The following is a 23,592-nucleotide window of genomic DNA, read 5'->3' on the forward strand; positions in this document are numbered from 1 at the left end:
CAGCAAATAAAACCAGCTACTGATAACTGAGAGATCCCCCATAATGTAATAGTAAATTTAAATATTGACATATACATTTTGTGTTTGAAATATTTTCAATTATAAAAGGTTTGCCATAATAATGTGCTTAGGAATGAAGTACACATGTATTTATATTTCCGTTTTTAATTCTTCTAATCTCAGAAAAGTAAAGTCTCATCGGGTTTCAGGTTTGCGCCTTAGGATCCATAAACCTCTTGTATTAAAGTTCAACTTAATTCAAATTAAAAAACGACTATACAGAAGTAATAAGCTGCAACATGATAATGCTGACAATAAAACGACCTGAACCTTCCGGATATGCTCTTAGCTTAATTTGTTCATTCGAGAAGAAAACATTTAACAATAATTAAACGTAAATCATAAAAAGCCAGTTCACGACTAATATTGCGCATTTTATTTTTTCTTTATTGCTCCACGAACAATAATGCGCTTTTTATTCATTTTCTATTCCTTTTTTATTACTTCAATACGTGTTTGCAGGGTGTAAATTACTCCTATACTTATACTTAATGGTTATTAGACGTTTCACTGTACAATACGGATATATATTTGGACTCGCACACAGTTTGAACTTATCTCGGCGAATATGACTTCAAACTGCCGTGCGAGTCCAAATATATCACGTATTCACCCCCGGAAACCCGATCTGATGTGAAAAGTTCGACCTGATTGGAAAAGTACAAGTCATTTAAAGTTAAACGTTATGGATAAAAGGTATTTATCGTATTGAATATTAAGTACGACATAGAGTTTGTTTGCAAGTCGCGTAACCCACTAAAGGTAGATTATTAACTAACGGACCGCACACACATTTCGTGAATCTCTCTCACTCTGCATCTCTCCTCTGTGTCTGTCTCTGTCAGTGTCTGTCTGTCTGTCCGTACATACCAGAGCTACAGTAGGGGGTTCTTTATGTCCGGTTTTCTGTACAACTTGACACAATAAGGTTCATTCCGTAAACAACGCTTTTACGGGGTTAAATATATACATGTGGGTTTAAAAAGATCATACATCAGCTGTATTAGTGAGCTTTTATAAAGTTTATAAATGAAATGCACTCCTGTTATATCTTGACATCTTTGGCACTGCACCGGGTCATATCATTTTTTCATCAACATGTTGAATATAAAGTCGAATTTCTCCACCAATACGAATTTTTTTAAGAAACCCTGGCGGATATGTTACTCGGGGAACGTCGGTAAATATTGGTTTTGGTGCAAAAACTTTTTCACTGGCATGCCTTTAAAGAAATTTGTAAAGTGCTAAATGGGGACAAATCCCTGCATCGTTGACTTCAAATAGCCATATTTCAATAAATCTTGAATAATAATAACCAGGATTTTTATAACATACATGATAATACATCCTTCGCATAAACCAAAAGATATTTTCATTCAAAAATGCCTTTTAACAATTATAGAACTGGATTTATTTACCCTACCGAAATTCAGCCAAATTTATCGGAAACTTTTCCAAGCAGGTAGAACTGTTCACATCAGATCGGGTTTCCGGGGGTGGTATTGTACAGGTTAAACGTCTATTAAGCTTTTTATTCTATATCCCTTTGTTTGATTTTAATTTTGATTTAAAATGCTTTAATTGCATCCATGCTATTTTCAAGACAAGCGCCCATGTGAATCGATTATTGTACATTCGGATACTTTTTCTCGGTAACGGCTTTTACCGCTATAAAACAATTGCTTAGTGAACTTGTAATCAACTGCCCAATATGGCAAAAAATACAGACTTTTTCAAGGTGCCTGTACCACGTGACTTTTGCGGCTATGTGTGGGACACTCGATAGTCAACAAAACATCGCTTCAGGTAACGTTTTTGATAATTTCTTCATTAATTCGAAACGATTATAAAAAATCAAAGACGAGTGCCCGGCCATTGTCAAAATACACAACTTTGTTAAGTTTGCGCAAAATTAGTTAAGCGTTTTTTTCCAAAAAGTGCAACCGTATGTTTGAAAACACACGAAGGGAAATGCTTTGGGTGGTATATTTTTTATTCAATCAACAAAAAACGTTCATTACAATATTGTCGAAGGTTTAAAAAATAAAAATGCTATGTGTGGTATACAAACTTAATTAGAGAATCGAAAGATTGACATAAACTTCAATAATATTTTAAGTCTGTCTAAATAACAAAAGTTAATGCCTCTATATGACATTGGTCCTCTTGGATCCTTACATCATGATTTAGGTATTGGGTAAATAATGCTTTTAGACCAAAGCTTGGCACTTTTTCAGATTGAAAACATACATAACATAAACTATGAAGAACAAAAAGTGATGAGTTATATTTTAACAATTCTGGTAGGATTAGGTCAATACCTGCTGCTTTCCCTTGCTTAGCATCTCTCAAAGCTTTAACTATCTCACGTTTATCTATAGGCGAGTCTAAATTCTCATCTGCTATATCTACTGTACTATCATTTGCAACATTTATTACAGTATTATCTGAATTTAGCAGTGTACAAAAATCATGCTGCTATTTAGCAAGAACAATCTTAACATCATCAGACACTGTACCATCTTCTAAAACAACCTGCATTGGTATTGATTTCTTACGATCCATTCCGATACTTGTCATTCCAATACGTTTTCAGACATTTCTTGATGATTTTCTAAATCTGACAGTCCCTTTAATACCAACACTATTTAGGATATCAGACACATGTACAACTTTAAAATCAGTAAAATGTTGCAAGTTTTCATGACTGATCAAACAATAGTCTACTACAGAACAGCCTTTGACTGAAATTGATGTAAAGTCATTGTATATAAAATTTCTACCATTCAACATACACATGCTACTATCTATTAGAAATTGTATAAGATGATCCGCATTATATTTGTAATCAACTACATTGCGGTGTACAAAATCGTCAACACCTGCAATAAAATCTTATTGGTCTATACAACGACTATTAAAGTCTCCACAAATAAAGGTAAACCTTCGTTTTGATACTGGTACATATTTTGCAATAATTTATAAAAAACAACAACATTTACATCAGTTTGTCGTGAGGAGTTTTCAGGGGACAGATAGCATACACACGGGAATATTAAATAATCATCTGTGTTTCAGCTGTAACCAAAAAATACCCTCGTGTGAGTCATTTACAACAGATATATCAAACTCTTGTAAAAGTTCATTACCGACAAGAAATCCGACTCCACCTGAGACACGCTTGGCATTTTTATGAATATGCTTCCTATTGCTGCCAAACCATGTAAACCCCTCAATATTAATAGAATCATTCATTAGCAAATGTGTTTCTACAATTCCTACAAGTTCTTAATCTAAAAAATCAATACAGTGTGCTTTAAAAAAATAATTATCAGAAAACTGATTGCTGTTCCACCCTCGGACAATCCAAAAACCCGATGACACCTAGCGTCTGTATCCTCTGTATCCACCACGTCTGTTACGACGTCTCTGTCCTCGGCTGCTTCCCCTGTTGCCTGAACCAACAACTCTATCAGAATTTTCAGGCTCTATATTTCTTGTAGAATCACCTGAGAGCTGCCCTGAAAAAGAACTAAGTCTTATGATGGCGACGAATGTTTTTCTCGTACAATTCAGGAATTACGTCACTTTGTTAACACCTCAGATAGTTGTTCATCTTCTTTTTCTCAAATGTTTTAAGAAAATATAAACAAAACGAAACAACAAACCTGTTGTTGGATTCAAGAATTTGTTGGATAGAACCAAACTTATTAATTAAATTAACATGACTTTAACTAAATTTGTTTGATTTTTAGTATAACATAAAATATGATACCCGATAACAGTATCAATGTAAACGTGTATTAATAATAACTTTACACCACTTGCACTAACAACACTAAGCTTCTATTACTATTTTTATAATGGTTACTTAGGAATTTTGTAAAACAACCCTCTTGACAAATGAAGTAATTTTTCAATCGACAAAATGTTTACAAGCTAAACTTTAATGTCAAAGTTATTTTTAAACAAAGTTTTATAACTTTCTAAGAATACATATATATGAAACATGTGCATCTGAAATTCTTACAATCCTTTAATGACAGGAAATAATGGTGCTTATTGCATGTGATATACATGTATTTTCTTAATAAATATATTTATCATTAAGAAACTAAAAAAAAACGAATTATTACTTTGGCTAAAGTTTTGGGACTATGAACAACATTTACAATTTTCGTCGATTTCCATCAACATCGTTGCGGCATGGCTCTGTTCGTCATGATTATCTAAATGTATATTAACCTAATTCGTACGCCCATAAGAACAACATACCAACGACGACATTAGTGATTTCATCTGGCGCATCACATGCATTGGTACCTTCACTGATAATTCCTGACACTCTTCTTTCATGGGATTCGCCTGAAACATATAAGTATTTTGTGAAGGCAGTGAGACCATTAACAACGAACGAATTTTCGATGAAAAGAAATATAAGAGACACATTTTACACAACTTTGTAAGATGTGTAATATTATATTCTTACCAACATATGACGAAAATATAGGATAACATTATCTTGCATACTTAAACAAACTCAAAAAATAAACGAAATAAACCAGAATACAATATTTTAATTGTTAATGTTATAAAGGACAGACCGTGTTAACAATAAAACACGAAACATGGCAATTTAACAATACAATGTGTTCAACATTTAAGACATTATTGTTAATATGTGTGCAATCTTAAGCTAGGTCTGCATGCTACCTACACACAATATTCCATATCAATACAGCCAACAAAACTCAATGTATTCAGCGGAAAAATGTTTTCGTCTATTTAAGTAACAGTGACCTTTCCCTTAATCCAGCTGGTTGCAAATGATACCTGAAGCTAGATATGCATGTTACAATGAGCTAACTTGTTCACGCTTTTATAATTGTGTTTCGCGTAAAAAGAAGCATGCTGGAACGATCACAGCCATACTTGCTACTAAAACAACAAGAACTACTACCACTATTTTTGCAATCACTTCTTATACTACTATTACTATGAGTTTTTCAAAATCACTGGTAACTTACTCATAACTGGTAAGGTGCCCTCAGTACTTTCCCTTTCGTGTTGTGAACTTTCTGCACACTGTACATTACTCATGACCAGACGTGAGTGAAAATCATCACGTGATGCACCTACAATTTACAGTACATATTTTATACCAGTCATATATAACAAACCTGCATGCAATGTTAAAGTTTTAAAAGACACGGAAGTGTCGAAAAAAGGTTGAAACGACATAAATACTTAATGTCGATAAGACCATATAAACTTGAACTAAAAATCTCAAATGTTTTACATACTTTAGTTACCTTTGAAATTTGACAAAGTATGATGGATCCTACATATTTATTTCTGTAACGTAATGTACATTATAATTGTACATTATAATATATAAAGGGACATATAAATGAACGTAATAATATATATATAATAACATAATTTATCTCATTGTACATTATTGTGTTGTTGTTGTTGTGTTATTGTTGTATAAGCAAACTAATTTAGGAAATAGAATCTTCGGGTAGGACGTAATGAAATTTGAAAAATTGATTATGTAGGTATAGTTTCATTTCTCCAATGTAATTCAATTATCGGGAACATAGGTTGATTTGTCTATAGCCCTTCATTAACAATTCGGCTAGTACATAACAAACCCCAATTCAGATATGGTATATAATGAAATTTAAATAATGGAAATATCCAATTTCCCAATGTACATAACAAATGCAAGTTCGGATTGAATGTATATCTTAAGGGTATCGGGGTTTACGTAATTGATTATAGGAGCGTTAGGTTTCACACTACTAATGTGGTTTGTCCATAAGAGAACACCTGGTTATATGATCAAGTATGTTAATGAAATAAGGTCTCCTATTCACAATGGTTATTATCCACACATGTTCATCACGAACGTATTGGTCAAACGTGATAATTGTATATTGCACTTTTCTACTGTAACATGTGGTACAGGCATGAGCGGTCCATCCAATCAACAAGGGTTATTTGAAGGGGTGGGTTTAGAAAATCGTCCGAAGAGAAGAGTCAACCAACCAAAAATGGAATAAGAGATATCTTAATTTTATGATTATTTTGATGAGAATAAAATGCTGTGTGTTTGTTGTAAGAATTATTTTGCACCTCAGATCTATAGAACACTTTGTTAGTCAAATAGTTACGAATCACTTGGTATTGTATTCTACTTAAGAAAAAGAATAAATAGCACTTAAAATTATTTAGAGACTTGTCTTCTTTAATAGAATAGTGTAATAACAGTGACTACGGGACATTTCAATTATATAATGGACATTCTATCGAAAACGCGAACACCCTGAGGTACGTTTAAAGGAAAGATTTTCTCTGACAATATAAACAGATGTCCACGGATGTTTTTCTCATACCATTCAGGAATGACGTCACTTTGTCATTTGTCTTCTATTTTCTTCATTATGTAAGCACCAACAAAACGCAACAACATATCTATTGTTGGATTCAACGAATGTGTTGGATAGAGCCAAACTTATAAATAAAAAAAGCATGCCTTACAATAAATTTGTTTGATTTTTAGTATAACATAAAATATGATACCCGATAACAGTATCAATGTAAACGTGTATTAATAATAACTTTACACCACTTGCACTAACAACACTAAGCTTCTATTACTATTTCTATAATGGTTACTTAGGAATAATTTTGTAAAACAACCCTCTTGACAAATGAATTTTATGGAATGCTTTTCAATCGATAACATTATTAAAAACTCAACTATAATGTCAAAGTTGTTTTAAAATAAGTTTTTTTACTTCCTAAGAATATATCTATATGAAACATATGCATCTGAAATTCTTACAATCCTTTAATGACAGGAAATAATGGTGCTTATTGCATGTGATATACAGGTATTTTCTTAATAAATATATTTATCATTAATAAACCAAAAAAACACTGAAAAATTATTTTAGCTAAAGTGTTGGAACTATGAACAACATTTACGATTTTTGTCGATAAACCATTTTCATCAACATCGTTGTGGCATGGCTCTGTTCGTCATGATTATCTAAATGTATATTAACATAATTCGTACGCCCATAAGAACAACATACCAACGACGACATTAGTGATTTCATCTGGCGCATCACATGCATTGGTACCTTCACTGATAATTCCTGAAACTCTTCTTTCATGGGATTCGCCTGAAACATATAAGTATTTTGTGAAGGCAGTGAGACCATTAACAACGAACGAATTTTCGATGAAAAGAAATATAAGAGACACATTTTACACAACTTTGTAAGATGTGTAATATGATGTTCTTACCAACAGAAAATATGGATTGGATACCTTATATAACTAGTACCTTAATCAAGCTGGTTTCATGAAGTGATTTTTATTATGTGCTTTTAAATCGACAACATTTTTAAAAACTCAACTATAATGTCGAAGTTGTTTAAAAAGAATCATATGCACCTAAAATTCTTAAAATCTTTTAATGACAGAAAATAATGGTGCTAATTGCATTTGATAAAAATGTATTTTATTAATAAATATATTTATCATTGCAAAAACTACAAAACAATGAACAGTTATTTTAGATAAATATAAGGAACTATCGACAACCTGTATAATTTTCGTCGAAAAACCATTTCCATCAACAAAGCAACAAACTCTTTGCGGGATGGCGCTGTTGGTCATGATTATTTAAATTTATATTAACCTTATTGTTACGCCCATAAGAAAAACATACCAATGACGACATCAATGATTTGATCTGGCGTATCACCTGCATCGGCACCTTCACAGATAATGTCTGACATCCCGGTACCATGGGATTCGCCTGAAACATATATATGCAAGTATTTTGTCCAGGCAGTGTGAACATTTACAGCGAACAAATTTTTGATAAAATGAAACATTAGACACATTTACACAATTGTGTTAGATGTGTAATTTTATGTTCTTACCAACAGAACATATGGATTGGATACCTTATACAAATATTACATATGTATATGACGAAAATATACCATGCCACTATCTAGCATGCTAAAACAAACTCAGCAAATTAACCAAAATACAAATAATGTATTGTTAATGTTATAAAGGACAGCCGGTTTAACAATAAAAAACGAAAGCATTGCGGCATGACGATACAATGGTTTCAATGTTCAAGATAGTATATATATGTGTGCAATACAGCTAAATTTTAGATCAACACCGCCACCAAACTCAATGTATTGAGCGGAAATCTATTTTCTTCTATTTAAGTAACAGTGACATTGACCTTAATCCAACTTGTTCCAAATGCTACCTGAAGTTAGATATGCATGTTAGATTCCAATATACACATTTAAGATTAATTCTATCATAAAAACTCAAAGTTATTGACAGCATTTTTTTATTTTAAGAAACAGTGAACTTTATCCTGACCTAAATGATCCCGAATGAAATCCTATGTTACGTATAATTGTAAGAAACTTATATACAATCTGTCAGCACTTTTGTCATATTGCAAACTGAAGTTATTTAAACAATTTTTTTGCCACATTTTAAGTAATTGAGATAGACATTGACCTTAAAGGGGCCTTTTCACAGATTTTGGCATGTTTTGAAGTTTGTCATTTAATGCTTTATATTGATAAATGTAAACTTTGGATCTAAAAAGTTCCAGCAAAAAATCAAGAATAAAATATAAAAAAGGTAACCCTCAGCAGGACTCGAACCACTGACCCCTGGAGTCCTGGAGTAAAAAGCCTGCGGATTAGACCACTCGGCCATCATTCCTTAAACAATGACATATGTATTTTATACTTAATATAAGCGATCCTCGTAGTTTCAGAAAATATAACGCCAACAACAGAACTCTCCAAATTATTAAATCGTTTCGCGTTGCAACGCTTTATAATTTTCAGGTTTTTAAATCGTCAAAAGATGCATATAGAGGCTATTTTAGGGCATGGTAAGTGTTCAGTATTACGGTTTCCTCACAAATATCATAACTAGAACGAAAATTTGCGAATATGAAACTACTTATTTCAATTTTGTCAATTTACCAAAACGTGAAAACGCCCCTTTAACCCGACTGTCAAAGAAATTAGTCCCCATGCGATTTATCAATGTTAGCAACATAAAACAATCTCAAATCAATACCTTCATCTAACCTCAAGGTATTCACTGATTCTATTTTTGTTACATCAATCAGTGACCATGACCTTTTCCTGACTGTCCTCAAATAATACAATCCCAATAAGGTCTGAATGCTCTATACATACACACAAAACTGTAGTACAATAACTTAATCCAAACCAAGGGATTGAGAGTAAACGTTTATTTTATATTTTAGTAACAGTGACATTGACCTGCATTCAATAGTGATATCCATTGAATACAATCTCAGGCTAGGTCTCCACAAAAGCTAACTATATGAAAAGTAACAACAAGAGTTTTCCATGCAAACTAGTATAGCGTTATTGACCGCAAACGCATACGTTGAAAACTAGTTTAACTAAAGCTTTGTTACAAACGTAACTCTCGCCGCTTTTTTACCTTCGCACAGGGCAAATATTTTAACAGACAACTCGACAGTAAAGTATTTGTAACCATAACTGTTGCAGGGGTAAATCGCCCGTTAAAAAATTGTTCAAGTTTTCAATACGTCTAAACACAGGAAGATCTGCAGTCACTCAGTTATATACAGTACCACTTGTGGGTCTTATGTGTGAAACTTTGCTTTTTAACTTATTTTAATTCTTAGTATTTCAGCCTTTAGAACATCGTATTATCTTCTTAAAAAATTTTGTTCCAAAGAAGACTTTCATAAGACTTGACATGCACATTCTACCTCCGAAGAAGCAAAAATGTGAAGGTAATCGTGGTATATACGTCAAATTTCAAAATAATAAAACAGCCTTTTAAACTGCGCATAATAATAATAGGTAACCGAACGTACCATAACTGGTCCTTCTAAAATTTGTAAACTTTCAATCATGACGCATGTTGCCTTTATATAAAAATACGTTTTGATACAAATCGACGCATTCACGTTAGAAACGGATGCCCTCACATTTCCCCTTTGTTTCACAACACCATAAATGAAGGTTAAAATCGGTTTAAAAAATTATAGTTGTTGTATATTTTGAGAAAGACGCCAAATAAAAGTCAAAAGGACGGACATAAAGAAGGACGGACAAGGGTAATCTATATGGACCCATCCGAAAATTATGGAGCATAAACGTTGTGCCATCGTGTGATTTGTTGGACGTACAGTGTTTTGCTTATCAAGGACAAATAAATAGTGCAATAGCAGTAGAAATTATGTGTAATTTAGCGAATTGTTAGTAAATGAATTCATAAGCAAAGTGTCATATATCAAGCACTACGTAACTTATTTTCACTTATTAAAAAGTATCCTACCTGTTTCATGCAGCTGTTGACCCTAAAAACGGTAAAATAATATATTAAGCATTCAGAACGCATAAAGGCATAACAATTAAAGTACAAATATTTAAAACCTTGCTGTGATGTCATCCATTCGTTCTCGCTGTAACATTAATGAAATATTTGACTGGTAGCAATTAATTTTTACACTTGTTTTTGTAATACTGGCGTGAATGTAAATACTGGACATAGGGAGTATGTTGGCCATGTTTTAAGTAAGATATAAGCCCCAAACTGTCCGATATCTTACATAATGGACAGTTTTTGTCATTAATTTATCACATCTTGTATGGGACATAGCAGACACAACACACAGAGTAATTAATGCATGTATGTATTTTGAGTATGTCACCACAATAATTTGCTAAATAACATAAACGCATATAAGACACTGTGTTCCCTACATACACATTTTGGCTTAAAACACTTCTTAGATCGAAACTTTCAGACCAAAGATATGAAGGTGCATAATATTAATTGACGGCTAATATGTTTAAACAGGATCATCCCTATTGGCAGCAATAGTTTTTGAGTGTCAAACAACACCGTTTAAAAAAATCTGATTTGTGTTTTGCTTAAAAAGGCCCAAAACTCTGCTTATGCTGAAACAAGATGGCTTAGTAGCCCGAGTGTTCTTACCTGAAACCTAAATTAACAAAACTGTTATGATCAGGCAAGGTTCGCAAGGGGGACCCAATAGACTTAAAAGCATATCTGCACAACTTGCCATGTTTTGTGTTTTTTTTTAACACAAAACACAATGATTTATGAATTCATCCTTAATATCATAACTTTTTTTGGAATAGATGTGGCGCACATGATTAACGGCCGTGAATGGGCAGATACAATATTTCATGGACAAGTCATTACATATTGCAGAAATAAACACGCCTTTTCTTTTGTTTGCCCAGTGAAATAATTTTGACCTCACCAGCTCCATTTTCGCACTTGGCCGAGTTGTCATTAGGAAACAAATTCTGAATAAGATCGTGCAATAAATGTATCTAGTGTGTCCTTAAGCTCTTAATTAGATTTGACTTAGTGAGCTGGTGTTTTATACCACGTGACCTTGTTAATAGAGATTAAGAAATGAATTTGATCTCTTGGGCATTCACAAGACTTTTTTTTTATTTGACCTAGTGCATTTATTTGTTACCCACAGTGTCCTATTCTCAAACTTGGCCGAGATCTAACTTTGCTAAATATTCTGATCGAATTTCATAACGATTGGTAAATAAATATGGCATATAGAGTGTTAACAAGCTTTTTCATATATTCGACTAAATTGCAAATAATGTGAACCTACTAAGACCATTGTTTAATTTGTCGAATTATCATTTGGAAAATTGTGTGACCACGTTGCATGGGCAATCAATATGGTATGTAGCGTGTTCATATGATTACCTTTAATGTGACTGAATGACCCAGTATTTTTACTCCATGTGACCCAGTTAGGACCTTTGCCGAGATATGATAAGTACGAATGTTCTCATAAAGTATTATGGAGATTTGTCAATAAATGAAGCTTCAAGTATGTTTACTACCTCTTAAGTGTATAGTGATCCAGTTTTGAACCCATGTGGCCCAGTTTTGATCGCACTGAACTGTTCTGACCTAGTGTTATGAATAGATGTGGCCTATACAGTGGTTACAATATAAATTTTGGCGAAGAACGTCGAATTACAGAGAAAACGCGATCAGGTGAGCTAAATATCCGAACAAAGATATGGAGTTGAGCAAGTTCAGATGCTGGTTTATATGTTTGTAAAGTTAAATACTCTGGCAGCAAAACCATTTCGTAACGCTATAATTTAATAAAAAACACACATTTAATAAAAGGAAATCATTCAGAATTGCTTATTAATTTTCAGCCCTCTTGGTATGTTGATATAAGACGCTAACCATCACCCGACGGACATACGGCGATCACAAAAGTGATCATTAGCGCTCAGGTGATTTAAAATTAAAAAAAATAATTCTGCCAAAACTCGTCGCAGCTTAAATTCCTTCATTGCGATCCTCTACAAAAGGTCGTTAAACTGAAAACATTCAGAGAGATCCATCCATTAGTCAAAGCGGAGTTGAAAACATAAAATTGTGGAACTAACGAGCGAAAACAGACAACAGAACATACTTCTTCCAAACATTGTCGGGTATAAAATTCCTTTGTTTATGATCATCTTCACATTATGTCATTCATATGTGAATGTTTCCGAGAGATCCACCCAGTAGATAACGAGAAGTTGAAAACACAAGCGTAGTTACGGATGGACGGAAAATTACAATGTCAAATGCATCTCACTTACAACTCACTACAAAACTAACCAAGTGCTCAGGATCACTCATACAAGGTTGTATCTCTAAAACTGTAAAGTTTTGTTTACGCCTAGAAAAAACGACGATCTTATGGATAAGGATAGTTATATATACTTTTCTAATGTGTGATATTATACAGTTAATCGTTGCATTTACAATTGTTAAAGTACCATAAACTAGTATAGAGGTAAGAGATAGATCCAAATATTGTACCGTCAGTTTAACGAAGTCCACAAAGTTTTGTCCCTTTTTCTGTATGAGAAAAGTGCAGTTTTGAGACCAGCGGGCATGCTCCACCCACATGTCGTCTTCTTTGTCCCAGCGTCTTAATCCTACACAACACATTATTTGTTTTAGATAATTTTTAATAATGAACCCCATTAACTTATTATGTTCACTTCACTCAGCTGGGTGGTAATTGAACTGATCTGAAAGGAAGACACGTGTTGCATGCAGGGAGCGATCGTCTCATGTTTAATGACAATTATGGTTTTAGATGAGAAAATAGTTTCCACATTCAATATTTCTACATGCATCCTCATATACAGAAAGTGTCTAATAAAAGTATTGTTTATGTTATAAACAAAAATGGTCATTTTAGGATTTTGAAAGAGAGTATGTCACGCTTGGAACATTTATATACACTGATGTAAGCCACACTTAATAAATTGTCTATGTTTGATTTTTTACCATATCAGTATTGTTTTAATGATCATGCACAAATAAGACATTATTCGTTATTCGAAACAGTTGATAACAGAAAAAAACTTTAAACAAGAGCACCGCATAACGGGTGCCACGCTCGGCTGCGAAAGCTGGTCAGATTTTTTTTATAGGTCACAGTGACCTTGACCTTTGACCTAGTGACCCAAAATGGGTGTGGCGTGTAGAACTTCTCAAGGTGCATCTATGAAGTTTCAAAGTTGTAGGTTGAAGAACTTTGATTTTAGAGCTAATGTAAAGGTTTTAGCACGACGCCGGCGGACGGCGGACGGCGGACGACGAGAAGGCTATGACAATACCTCGGGTTTTCTCCGAAAACAGCCTCGCTGAAAATGAACATGGTAGTATGAAACCTTTTAAGATACAAGGCCTACTACACGAACCATTTTGTTTTCACACATAGTCAAATATTCATTTCATAATGAGATTAACGAAAATCTCTATGCTCTTTTCGTTTGAATTGTGTTATCGCCAAGCTTAAAGTGAACATAAAGAAACTAAAATGTAAAAATTAACTTACCTATGCCACAGAAAAAGCAACGGATACAATCTTCAAATCCTATAACACAAATACAAGTATAATATAAAGCATAATTTTCCTATTTAAAAGTCAATTGTATGTATATATGCTGAATTGGATAAAACTAAAATGACTAATTATGCAACATTGTATTTTTTCAAAGTATAATCAAGTTAAGCCTATTTTATAGACACAATTATATATTTAAGATAGAAGTATTGTGAACCTGTGAAGAAGAAACCGCCATCAGCCAGTTCTGCTGGTGAATATTTTTGTGTGTTTGCCCAATCCGTATTAAAGGATTGTTTCCTGAATGTTGTAAGGGCCATGTGCTCGTACATCGGGATTTCATTTGGAACACCTAGTAAAACATAAATAAATTATAAACATAGTACAAGCATACCTAAAGAAATTGCCTTACAACTACAGGAAAAGTGTTACATTTTAGAAATCATTTACACCTAATATATCTCTGAATGTTGTGCTTATAATTATGTTCTAGTTTAAGAAATAACATTATGAACAAGTAGTTAACATTACGTATTCTATAGTTTTTGCGTCATGATTTTTACGCCAAAACATACCATGTCTGTTACTCACAGCTCCGGAGCATTTGGCTAAGGCACAGTCTGGAATGATGTCTAAACCTGCAACTTTCTTTCTCAAAGGTCCATTAGCAATAGATGGTACATTGTGCTCTCTGTTGTTTATGAGAAATTTGCATCTTGGATTAATTATTTGGTGAACCTCCATTGGATCATCTGTTTCCACCCACCCGTAACGACGTATGCCGCAGCAGTAGCAGACAACGCCATCACCATCAGAGGCGTAGTAGAATCCTGCAGCTGCATATTTTGTCCGGAAGGGCTTGTTATCTTTTGGGTAGGTTCTGAGGGTACATAGGCGTAGCAGTTCATATCTCATGGTTACCTGAGGTCTTGGTGACTTCCCTTCCGCAATCTGGCTGATGATTAGGGACAAAGGTTCAAATCGTTCAGTGTAAAACACAGGAATGTTATCCAGATTTGGACTTGGATGTTGTGAAAAAATCCAAGGGATGTTTTCCTTAACAGACACTTGAGAAGCATTTGCCTTTAATGTGTAAAACTCTTCAGAAGAATTTGTTTTTCTTGTATCTGTACGTGACAAGGTTAACTTAACTTCCATAGGATTCTCGTTTGAAGTTATTGTTAACTGATGTTTGTTCCAATCATCCGTCTCTGAAATATAAAATTCAATGATTCGTTTTCTGCATTAAAAAATCATTTAAATCCATAAGGTGTTAATTGATTAAGAGCGCTCATGAATGTGAAAATTGTCATACTTAAAATAAAGAAGATAACTTTGATATTGTTCAAGACCCATGCCTTCCATGAACATTTGTATTTTAAACAGTCATTAATTGATCAGACATTTAGAAAGCATTCTATGACGAATTGGGTACAGTATTTGAATTGTGTGTGTGCGCGCGTGCGTTCGTGTGTGCGCGCGCGTGCGTGTGTGCATGGGTGTGTCCTGGATTAAGAGACACTCTCCCTCTCTGTCTCTCCCTCTCTATCTCCCCCTCCCCTCCCTTTCTCCCTCTCCTTCTCTGTCTTTCAGGTGCTTCAGCTAACTAATAAAGCCGTTCTGCATCTCACATGGTTGTCGTAGCAAAATTGTTCACAAGCTGTTTTGCCATTGACTTACCTTTGCATAGATCTGGAGCTGGAGCTGACACGGCTCCATAAGGGCTTTTTAAAAATAACGTTGAATGCTTTTATACCTGTCAAGTCAAATGTTAATATAAATATGTATGCATCCCCATTTTATTTTGGTTAATAGTCCAAATACTTATATTTCTAAAAAGTAGTAAAAGTAAAATCATTTTCGGCTTAAATTGATGATCGAGCGAAACAGCTACGAAATAATTTCATACAAATTAATTATAAGGAATGTTTATTAAACTGGAATGTTGTAAGATTGCTAACAATGTTTTAGTACAAACATATACGGAAAGATGCCCACCAAATGTCGGCTATTTTTTTAAACGAACCGGAAACATTTTCGATCTCATCGAAGAGTTCATTGGAACAAATCTTCTGACCAAGTGTCATAAAGATCGGACAATAAACGTGGCCTCTAGAGTGTTAACAAGGTTTTACTATAGAAGCATGAACCAATGATTTTTTCAAACACAAATAATTGATGTAAAATGCTTGCAGGAATAATATTTAAGGTTTAAGAAGACATTTTCTTTCTTGTTTTAATGGATTTCTTTGAAAATTATATTTTTTATGAATTTTTTGGCAACAAGGGGTTACGCATTTTAAAATAATGTAATTAATTTTCTGTCAAAAAACTGGTACCATGAGTAGCATCAAACAATAATTTTTTAAAACATAAGTAATTGATGACAACTGAGTGCAGAGATAATATCTAGGGTATAATAAAGCATTTTATGTTTGTTTAATAGTTTACTCTGAAAATTATATTTTTCATGATTTTTTTAGCAACAAGGGGTTATGAACTTTAAATATGTTATTGTTTTTTTTAGACCCAAACTGGTGCTATGATGATACTGGATGACATGCACTTCACCAAAACATTTATAATTATATTGTTTATTCTTGAAAATGTATTTCCCCTATTCACTAAAAATACCACTTATGGCCAGAAAATTCAAATATAATGATGTTTACATTTTTTTTCAACAAGCATATAGCCTTTTTTCTTTTTATTCAGCCACAAATTCTTTTCAGCCACTTAAGGGTTATGTTGCCTTTCTTTTAAAAATTACTAAATGAAAAACAATCTATACTCTGAGACATTTCATTAAATATTTCATGTCTTTACAACACCCATAGGCTAATAAATTTAGATATCAAGTGCTATACTAACATGGCCGTTTTAGGCAGGCAACCTAGCAACCTTGATTTGTCCATATCTTCCTATCAATCTGTTATATGTGTCGTGAATCATTTGATTGGAAAACATTTTAATGTTTGTTATAACTTTAAAATAATTCAATGAAGTGATATTATTATTTTCTGATAAACCAACATACTGATTAAAAGGGAATATTTTATAAATTATTTGCATTTTATATTAAATGCGTAATCTTTGCCAAAATGTATTTCAAACTACCCGTTATAGAGAAATCTACATAAAATTGACGACTTTTATAAAAAGACAAAAACATTCATGTTATAGAAGTTTCAAGATAAAAATAAATAATACAAGTTTAAACAGATATTGGTCATAATTTCCAATATAATTGAGTGACTAAGCTATGGGAATTGATGAAACTATCAGATGGAACGAAAAACTGAAATATTATTTACTTTTCAATATTTTATGCACTGTTGTTGAGCCTTAAGTATTTATAAGCATTTATAGACAGTGTTCCTTACCACAATCAAAGAAATATTACTTGTTATTCATTTGTGTAATGGTATACAATAATTTCATGGTAGAATATTTGAGAAAAACATTAGAAACGAAAACTTGTCAGCTGAAATTGTCAATATGGTTACGGAAATTACCGATGGTCGGTTTTCGAAAAAGAATGTGTCGCGGTTTCAGCAAAATACGATGGTTGCACCAAAAGATATTGGTGTTTCTGACCATTACTGGTTGATAAATTAATGATTTTATTTGTCATTTGATACATTTGTGATTTCAAGGCTGATAAACTTGAAATATGCAAGCTATTCTGTCGTTTGGCATGTCTGTCGATACATCTGTACAATCGGTAATTTCCGTAAACACTCGTTAAATTGTAGCAGACACAAGTTTGAATCAAAATTCTTATGTTTTACACAAATATTCTACAACTTTCTTGCTATATACTAATACATGAATGATTCAAAAGTAATATTGCATTGTTTTCAGCCAGGAACACTGTCTATGACCGCGAAAAAAAGCATAACAAACTTTTTGGTTTACGATTTTTACTTTCATAATAGCTTGCATGCGGCATGGCATTAAATGTTCCGCAAGATAAATATCTCGACTTTATTTATTGGATGATTTTGGACTGTTTCATTCAATCAGAAAAGAGCTTTTAAACATAATTTAGACCAAGGTTAAGCGAGATAATAAAGTACCACTTTTTGTACACTGCCAATTTGTGACATCACGAGTTGCCTCCCTTGTTGGTTCATGCTTACTATAGCCATATAAGGAACAAGGGACAAAATTGTCACAAAACCAGGTTTTTAATTTAAAAAAGTCGGATAAAGGGAGACAATTCAAAATGTGCATTGTTACCCCCTTGTTTCAAATTCAATCTTTTTTAACTTGTGGCGACTTTGATTTCAATTTGAAAAAAAAGTCTGATAAAGAAAGACAACTCAAAATGTGCATTGTTACTGATTGTTCATAGTTACCCCTTGTTTCAAAATCAATCTATTTTTAGTCGTGGCGACCTTGACCTTGGAGATATTGACGTAATTCTTTCGCGCGACACACCGTCCAATGATGGTGAACAAATGTGCAAAATGATTTTAATATCTTACATTGAACGACATAGTTATGGCCCGGACAAGCTCATGTAGGGCCAATTTTTACTTTTGAACTCAACGTGTGACCTTGACCTTGGAGATATCGACGTAAGTCTTTCGCGCGACACACCGTTCAATGATGTTGAACAAATATGCCAAATGATTTTAAAATCTCACAATGAACGACAAAGTTATGGCCCGGACAAGCTTGTTCCGCCCGCCCACCAGCCCGCCCGCCAGCACGCCCGCCCGCCCGCCGACATTCGCCAATCTAATAACCAGTTCTTTCCTTCCTCAATTTTTCAACCAACTGAAACTATTTTCGAACTCGTTCAAGATGTCATTAGGATAAATTTTCTGACCAAGTTTCAGGAAGATCGAACCATAAATGTGGCCTCTAGAGTATTAACAAGGCAAATGTTGACGCCGCAAGACGCCCGACGGACGAAAAGCGATCACAAAAGCTCACCATCAGCACATTTTGTTCAGGTGAGCTATTATAAGCTGTCATCTTTTTGCCGTATTTAACTTGTGGTTTAATATATAATGCAGATACTGTCTTTATGAATATTAAAATATAATTGTTTACTTATATTCCTATATTTATACAGACTTAAGATTTATTTAACATCTAGTTGAATATGGCAAATAATTTAACATCTACTTATGTTTTCATTGATTTATAATTTTTAATTCCCAATTATGTATAAAGAGTGCACATCATGAAAACAGAAAATCCGCTTTCAAATACAATAAAATTGAATATTCCCTGAAATTCTTGCAAAGGCTTATGCAAATATGCATCATATAAATTTTAAAACGAGCAGTCAAATAGTTGTTCCTGTTTTTTTGAATGACTGCTCTGGAACCTCGTCGCTTGCCATATTAGCATGTTTTAATATTTCCATTCGAACACGTGGGTCCCAAAAATATAAATCTGCAAATTAAAACATTTTTTCCCATATGTCTTAAGAACTTGCGGACAACGCCATACTACGAAAGGAGTATATAATAGATACAATTTATTCCTATAAGCCATATTAAGAGTACACGCACAGCCCTCTACAACCTATTCTTGCTAAAATCTAACTAAAATTAGTAAATAAGTTATAATTGAATTCCAACCATTACTTTCTTGTACGATCAATACATGTTTCAACATAGTGATACAGGAAAACAAACAAAAGTGCAAATGTCGAGCCTTTCTTTGTATTTTTATTTAAACATTAAAACAACCATTTGATCAAGTTTGGTAGAGGGACATACATGAAAAGTTTCTGTAGAGCGTTTCTGACATCAAACCAATAGTATCTGACAATAACGTTTTGAAAAATCATATAAGGAAAAACGGCCCCGCTTCCTGGTGAATTTATTTTGAAATAGACCGGACCGTAGCTATTTATAGGTTAAGATGGCAATCATTTGCAGCCGACCAAAATCATTTTGCAGAACATCTAGAAGACAAGTGGAAAACGTTGCAGATAATGTGCTGTTCAAAGAAAAAAAGTGCACATATAGATGCATATGCATGACATAAGCTGTAAAAAATATGGACCAATTATACATAACGTATCGACTCACCTAGTCGAGCCTTTCGCTTGTGTATCCTATCCTTCTGGAGGCTGAACAAACTGGCTATGTCTTGAATTCTGTGTCGCAACGCTTCTGTTTGTGTCAATGATATGAGGATTGAAATCTTGATTAACGCCAGTATGGTCACCCGTTTTTGACCATACATAATGCCTTGAGTCACAGCAATACATACCAATAACGGAATTATCAGATGAACGTCAATGGTCGTTTGTAAATCTGAAATTTAATTATTTGTAATTGATAGAGCAGGACAGCGTCGGAACCCATGTTTACTCAAATACTTTTTGAATGATTGTTGGGGATAAGCTCAATACAGTTTGGTATTCATGAATAGATTGTGTTGGGACATCTCATTTGTTCCGCGTCAAATTCTGCATGACAATAATTTTCCAGATTCCGCTGGGCTTTGGAAAAAGCAGCAACCTATATCTTGAAAATCAACGCTGAACTAATTTGTACACCGATGATATACATGTTTTTTTCCTGACAATAGCGTGTAAAAGGTTAGCCGGAATTTATTTTAAAACGATAAATGGGTAAGCTATACTTTTTTATTATTTGAAATGTTATGTTACATTATAATGTTACATTGTAACATACATTTGCTGAATGCTAAGCTATATACACAAAAGTGTTCAGTGTTGAGGAAACAGACGAAAATTCGGGTGTCTAATCGTACTACTAAAACTATTTTTTATATTTATGTTCGAATACAACAGCAGAATTTTTTTACACCAAAAGTATTCTGATTGTCCGTCCGTCTTTTCTTCAGTTTGTACGTCCTTCCTATTGTCTTTCCGTCCTTATGTCTGTCTTTCTGATCCTCTTCTTGTACGCAGTTCAAAAATATTTGAAGGGATTCAAATGATATTAGAGGAAATTTAGGGATAGTGCAAAGTATAAGAATCAAAACTTTCTTCAGTGCAGAACACAATATAATACTGAATTGTCTTGTGCACAGCGTAACTTGAAATGCAATAAATGTATTTGTTGCCTTTAATTATTTCTTTAGCACTCTATAATTGCATAAAATTGATGATACTAAGATGAAAATGTATAGATTCACAGAAAACATTTGTGGGTAAGTGCAGAGAGTTAGAATGATAAATATATATCCAGTGCTTTTGGAATTATTTCCTTGGATTTTGTTGTGCAGAGCCCAATAACAAATGTACATGTTTATTATGCAGATATCGTAATTAAAGTATTATAGGAATTCAAATGAATTATGTAATTATGGCGGACTACTTTTAGAGAAAATAAAGTACGAAAGCTATAATTATTTATGTGATGATTGCATTGATGGAGTGATATTCCTATTGTATTATTTGGTATGCAGGCATACTCTCAGAATTAAATTCACGGTGTTCAGAATGTATATATCAACAGAGGATTTTAAGATTTCTGTTTTTGAAAATTTTATTGAAACGTGTCGTTTCCCTAACTTGGAGGTCAACATAACACATTTTGATCAAAACGATACTTCAGTGCGTTCGGCACTTACGATGACTTTGCTTAAATTTATAAATATGTTTTTTTACAAATTTACTCTTTTGAATTTTATAATAGATAACTAACTTGTACAATGTTTTTGTTATTTTTTTCTGTTAATTAACTTATTAACTTATTGTATTCGTTCATATTGTTTTATCCACTGATAACATTTGGAATTGTTTGGTTTTTAGTTAAATCGTTATTGGACACGGAATTAAAATTACTGAATGAATATTGACTACAAAGCATAGTGAAGAAACTCCAGCGAACATTTTTATACAGACTAGACATAAAGCCAAATAATTTTTTCAGCGACAGTTAAAGTTTTTGAAGCAACAACTATCAGCAATGTGGTTCACTGCTATGTTAGATTTCCAATCATACTCATCACTACATGGTTAATTTTGGAAGCATTTATTTTATAGTCCATTTTTTTTAGAGTCCAATTACTGAATCTTTATAAAATTGATTCTTTTAAATCGGTTTATCTTAACTTGGGTATTTCCCGCGGAATCCCGTTAGGTTATCGCAGCAAAACAGAACGATGACAATATAATGTAGTGTTATCATGATCATACTATCAGGTTATCGTTATCTAACTGGCTTGTTATCGTCGTCACCCTCTCTTCGAATCATCATTGTGTTCTAGTGTACATAAACTTTATAATTATATAAACAATAACAGATTATCGTTATATAGTTTTGGAAAGGAGTTGCATTTTGATGTACTTGTGTTCTATGAGGGTCTTTGTAAAAGGCACATAGTATTCTTTATATATGTAACAATTTAAATAAGGGCACACAAGTATCCGATATAGGTTCTCTTTGCACTTGTGTGATCAAACAATAAACTGATGTTTTAACTAATTTATGATTAAGACATATGTTTTTCACAGCGGAATTAAAAATAGGGTTTTGTCTGTAATATAACAATTGTGTATTGTTATAGGCATTCACTCTCTAAATGTGTTTCCAATCATGGTAAACCACTTTGTATTGCGCATTTTATAAGACACTTTAAACTTTTTGTATGTATATTATTTTAGTTTTGTGTTCTATAAGTGATTACCAACATATTGTGCAAAAAGTACGATTAAATATATAATTCATGTTTTAAGATTTTGATAAATCCTGTCATGCGTATATAAATATGTTTTTTATCGAGTCGTATTTGTTTTTGTTTTTCAGTTCCTGGTTGGAAGGTGTCAACGCTTGAAAAGAACCAAAGGTGTATTGTCTATCGTTTTTTCCAAACATTTAGCACTTTCACTAATGAAATGACGCATTGACCTTGTTTGCTTTTGTTATTAAAAAAAAAACACAGCCATCTGACCAAAAGCTCGTTACTATCCATAAAATTTTAGGTGACGTGTAATTGACACTATTTGTCACATTATTATTTGCCAAAAAACTTTTTTTCAGCCAGTTCTCTCATGAAATAATATGTTTTGAGAACGTAATATATATCGTGGGATTTGACGATCTCGTAAGAGTTAAGAAGAATTAGGCCATACTTGACATTCATATGTTACCTTCTGGTATCTTGCTAGTGCTGATCCAAACTTCAGACGTCGTGTAGCACACCATCTTGTTGACCGTTGACTTTAGATGTACACACGTAGGCAGTAACGGTGTCTTTTTCTTTTTTGTTTCCTCTTTTCTTAAGGGACAAGTCTTCAGAGGACAATTTTCAGATCCAAATGTGTGTTAACAGCGACGAATAATCTGGTTTCTGAAATGAAATAAAATACAATTGCCACATTAATCGAAATCTCCATAATGTGTTCAAATGTGTTTCATTCAATTGAATTCAAAATTTAACTTTATTTATCAGACCAAAATAACTACTTTGAGATCAGTTTGACAAAACACACTACAGGATTGCACGTTACATTCCCCGAAGATTACAATTAAATTAGTGAAGACTACCAAGGGATCCAACGTATCGTTTTAAACAAACACACA

At 33.2% G+C, this 23,592-nt stretch overlaps 1 protein-coding gene across 6 annotated transcripts in view; it reads right to left on the reverse strand.

Moving 5' to 3' along the window:
• Positions 1–2,112: 2,112 nt before the first annotated feature.
• Positions 2,113–23,592, reverse strand: part of LOC127850707 (baculoviral IAP repeat-containing protein 7-A-like) — a 29,604-nt gene continuing 8,124 nt past the window's right edge. The window contains exons 2-14 of one of the 6 annotated variants that reach the window (XM_052383976.1): positions 23,160–23,359; positions 20,122–20,349; positions 14,641–15,276; positions 14,283–14,417; positions 14,057–14,095; positions 13,027–13,145; positions 10,474–10,495; positions 8,766–8,843; positions 7,808–7,897; positions 7,167–7,256; positions 5,088–5,195; positions 4,336–4,425; positions 2,113–3,581 (exon numbers count right to left, since the gene is read on the reverse strand). In XM_052383976.1, the coding sequence (XP_052239936.1) occupies positions 3,445–3,581; positions 4,336–4,425; positions 5,088–5,195; positions 7,167–7,256; positions 7,808–7,897; positions 8,766–8,843; positions 10,474–10,495; positions 13,027–13,145; positions 14,057–14,095; positions 14,283–14,417; positions 14,641–15,276; positions 20,122–20,349; positions 23,160–23,214 (1,827 nt within the window). In that variant the 5' untranslated portion in view covers positions 23,215–23,359 and the 3' untranslated portion in view covers positions 2,113–3,444. Of the gene's footprint in view, positions 3,582–4,335; positions 4,426–5,087; positions 5,196–7,166; positions 7,257–7,807; positions 7,898–8,765; positions 8,844–10,473; positions 10,496–13,026; positions 13,146–14,056; positions 14,096–14,282; positions 14,418–14,640; positions 15,277–15,745; positions 15,822–20,121; positions 20,350–23,159; positions 23,360–23,592 lie in introns of those variants that run through there. The other 5 variants (XM_052383981.1, XM_052383977.1, XM_052383978.1 and 2 more) reach the window with 5 other exon arrangements.

The sequence above is a fragment of the Dreissena polymorpha genome, chromosome 11, assembly GCF_020536995.1.
Source record: "Dreissena polymorpha isolate Duluth1 chromosome 11, UMN_Dpol_1.0, whole genome shotgun sequence".
NCBI lineage: Eukaryota > Metazoa > Mollusca > Bivalvia > Myida > Dreissenidae > Dreissena > Dreissena polymorpha.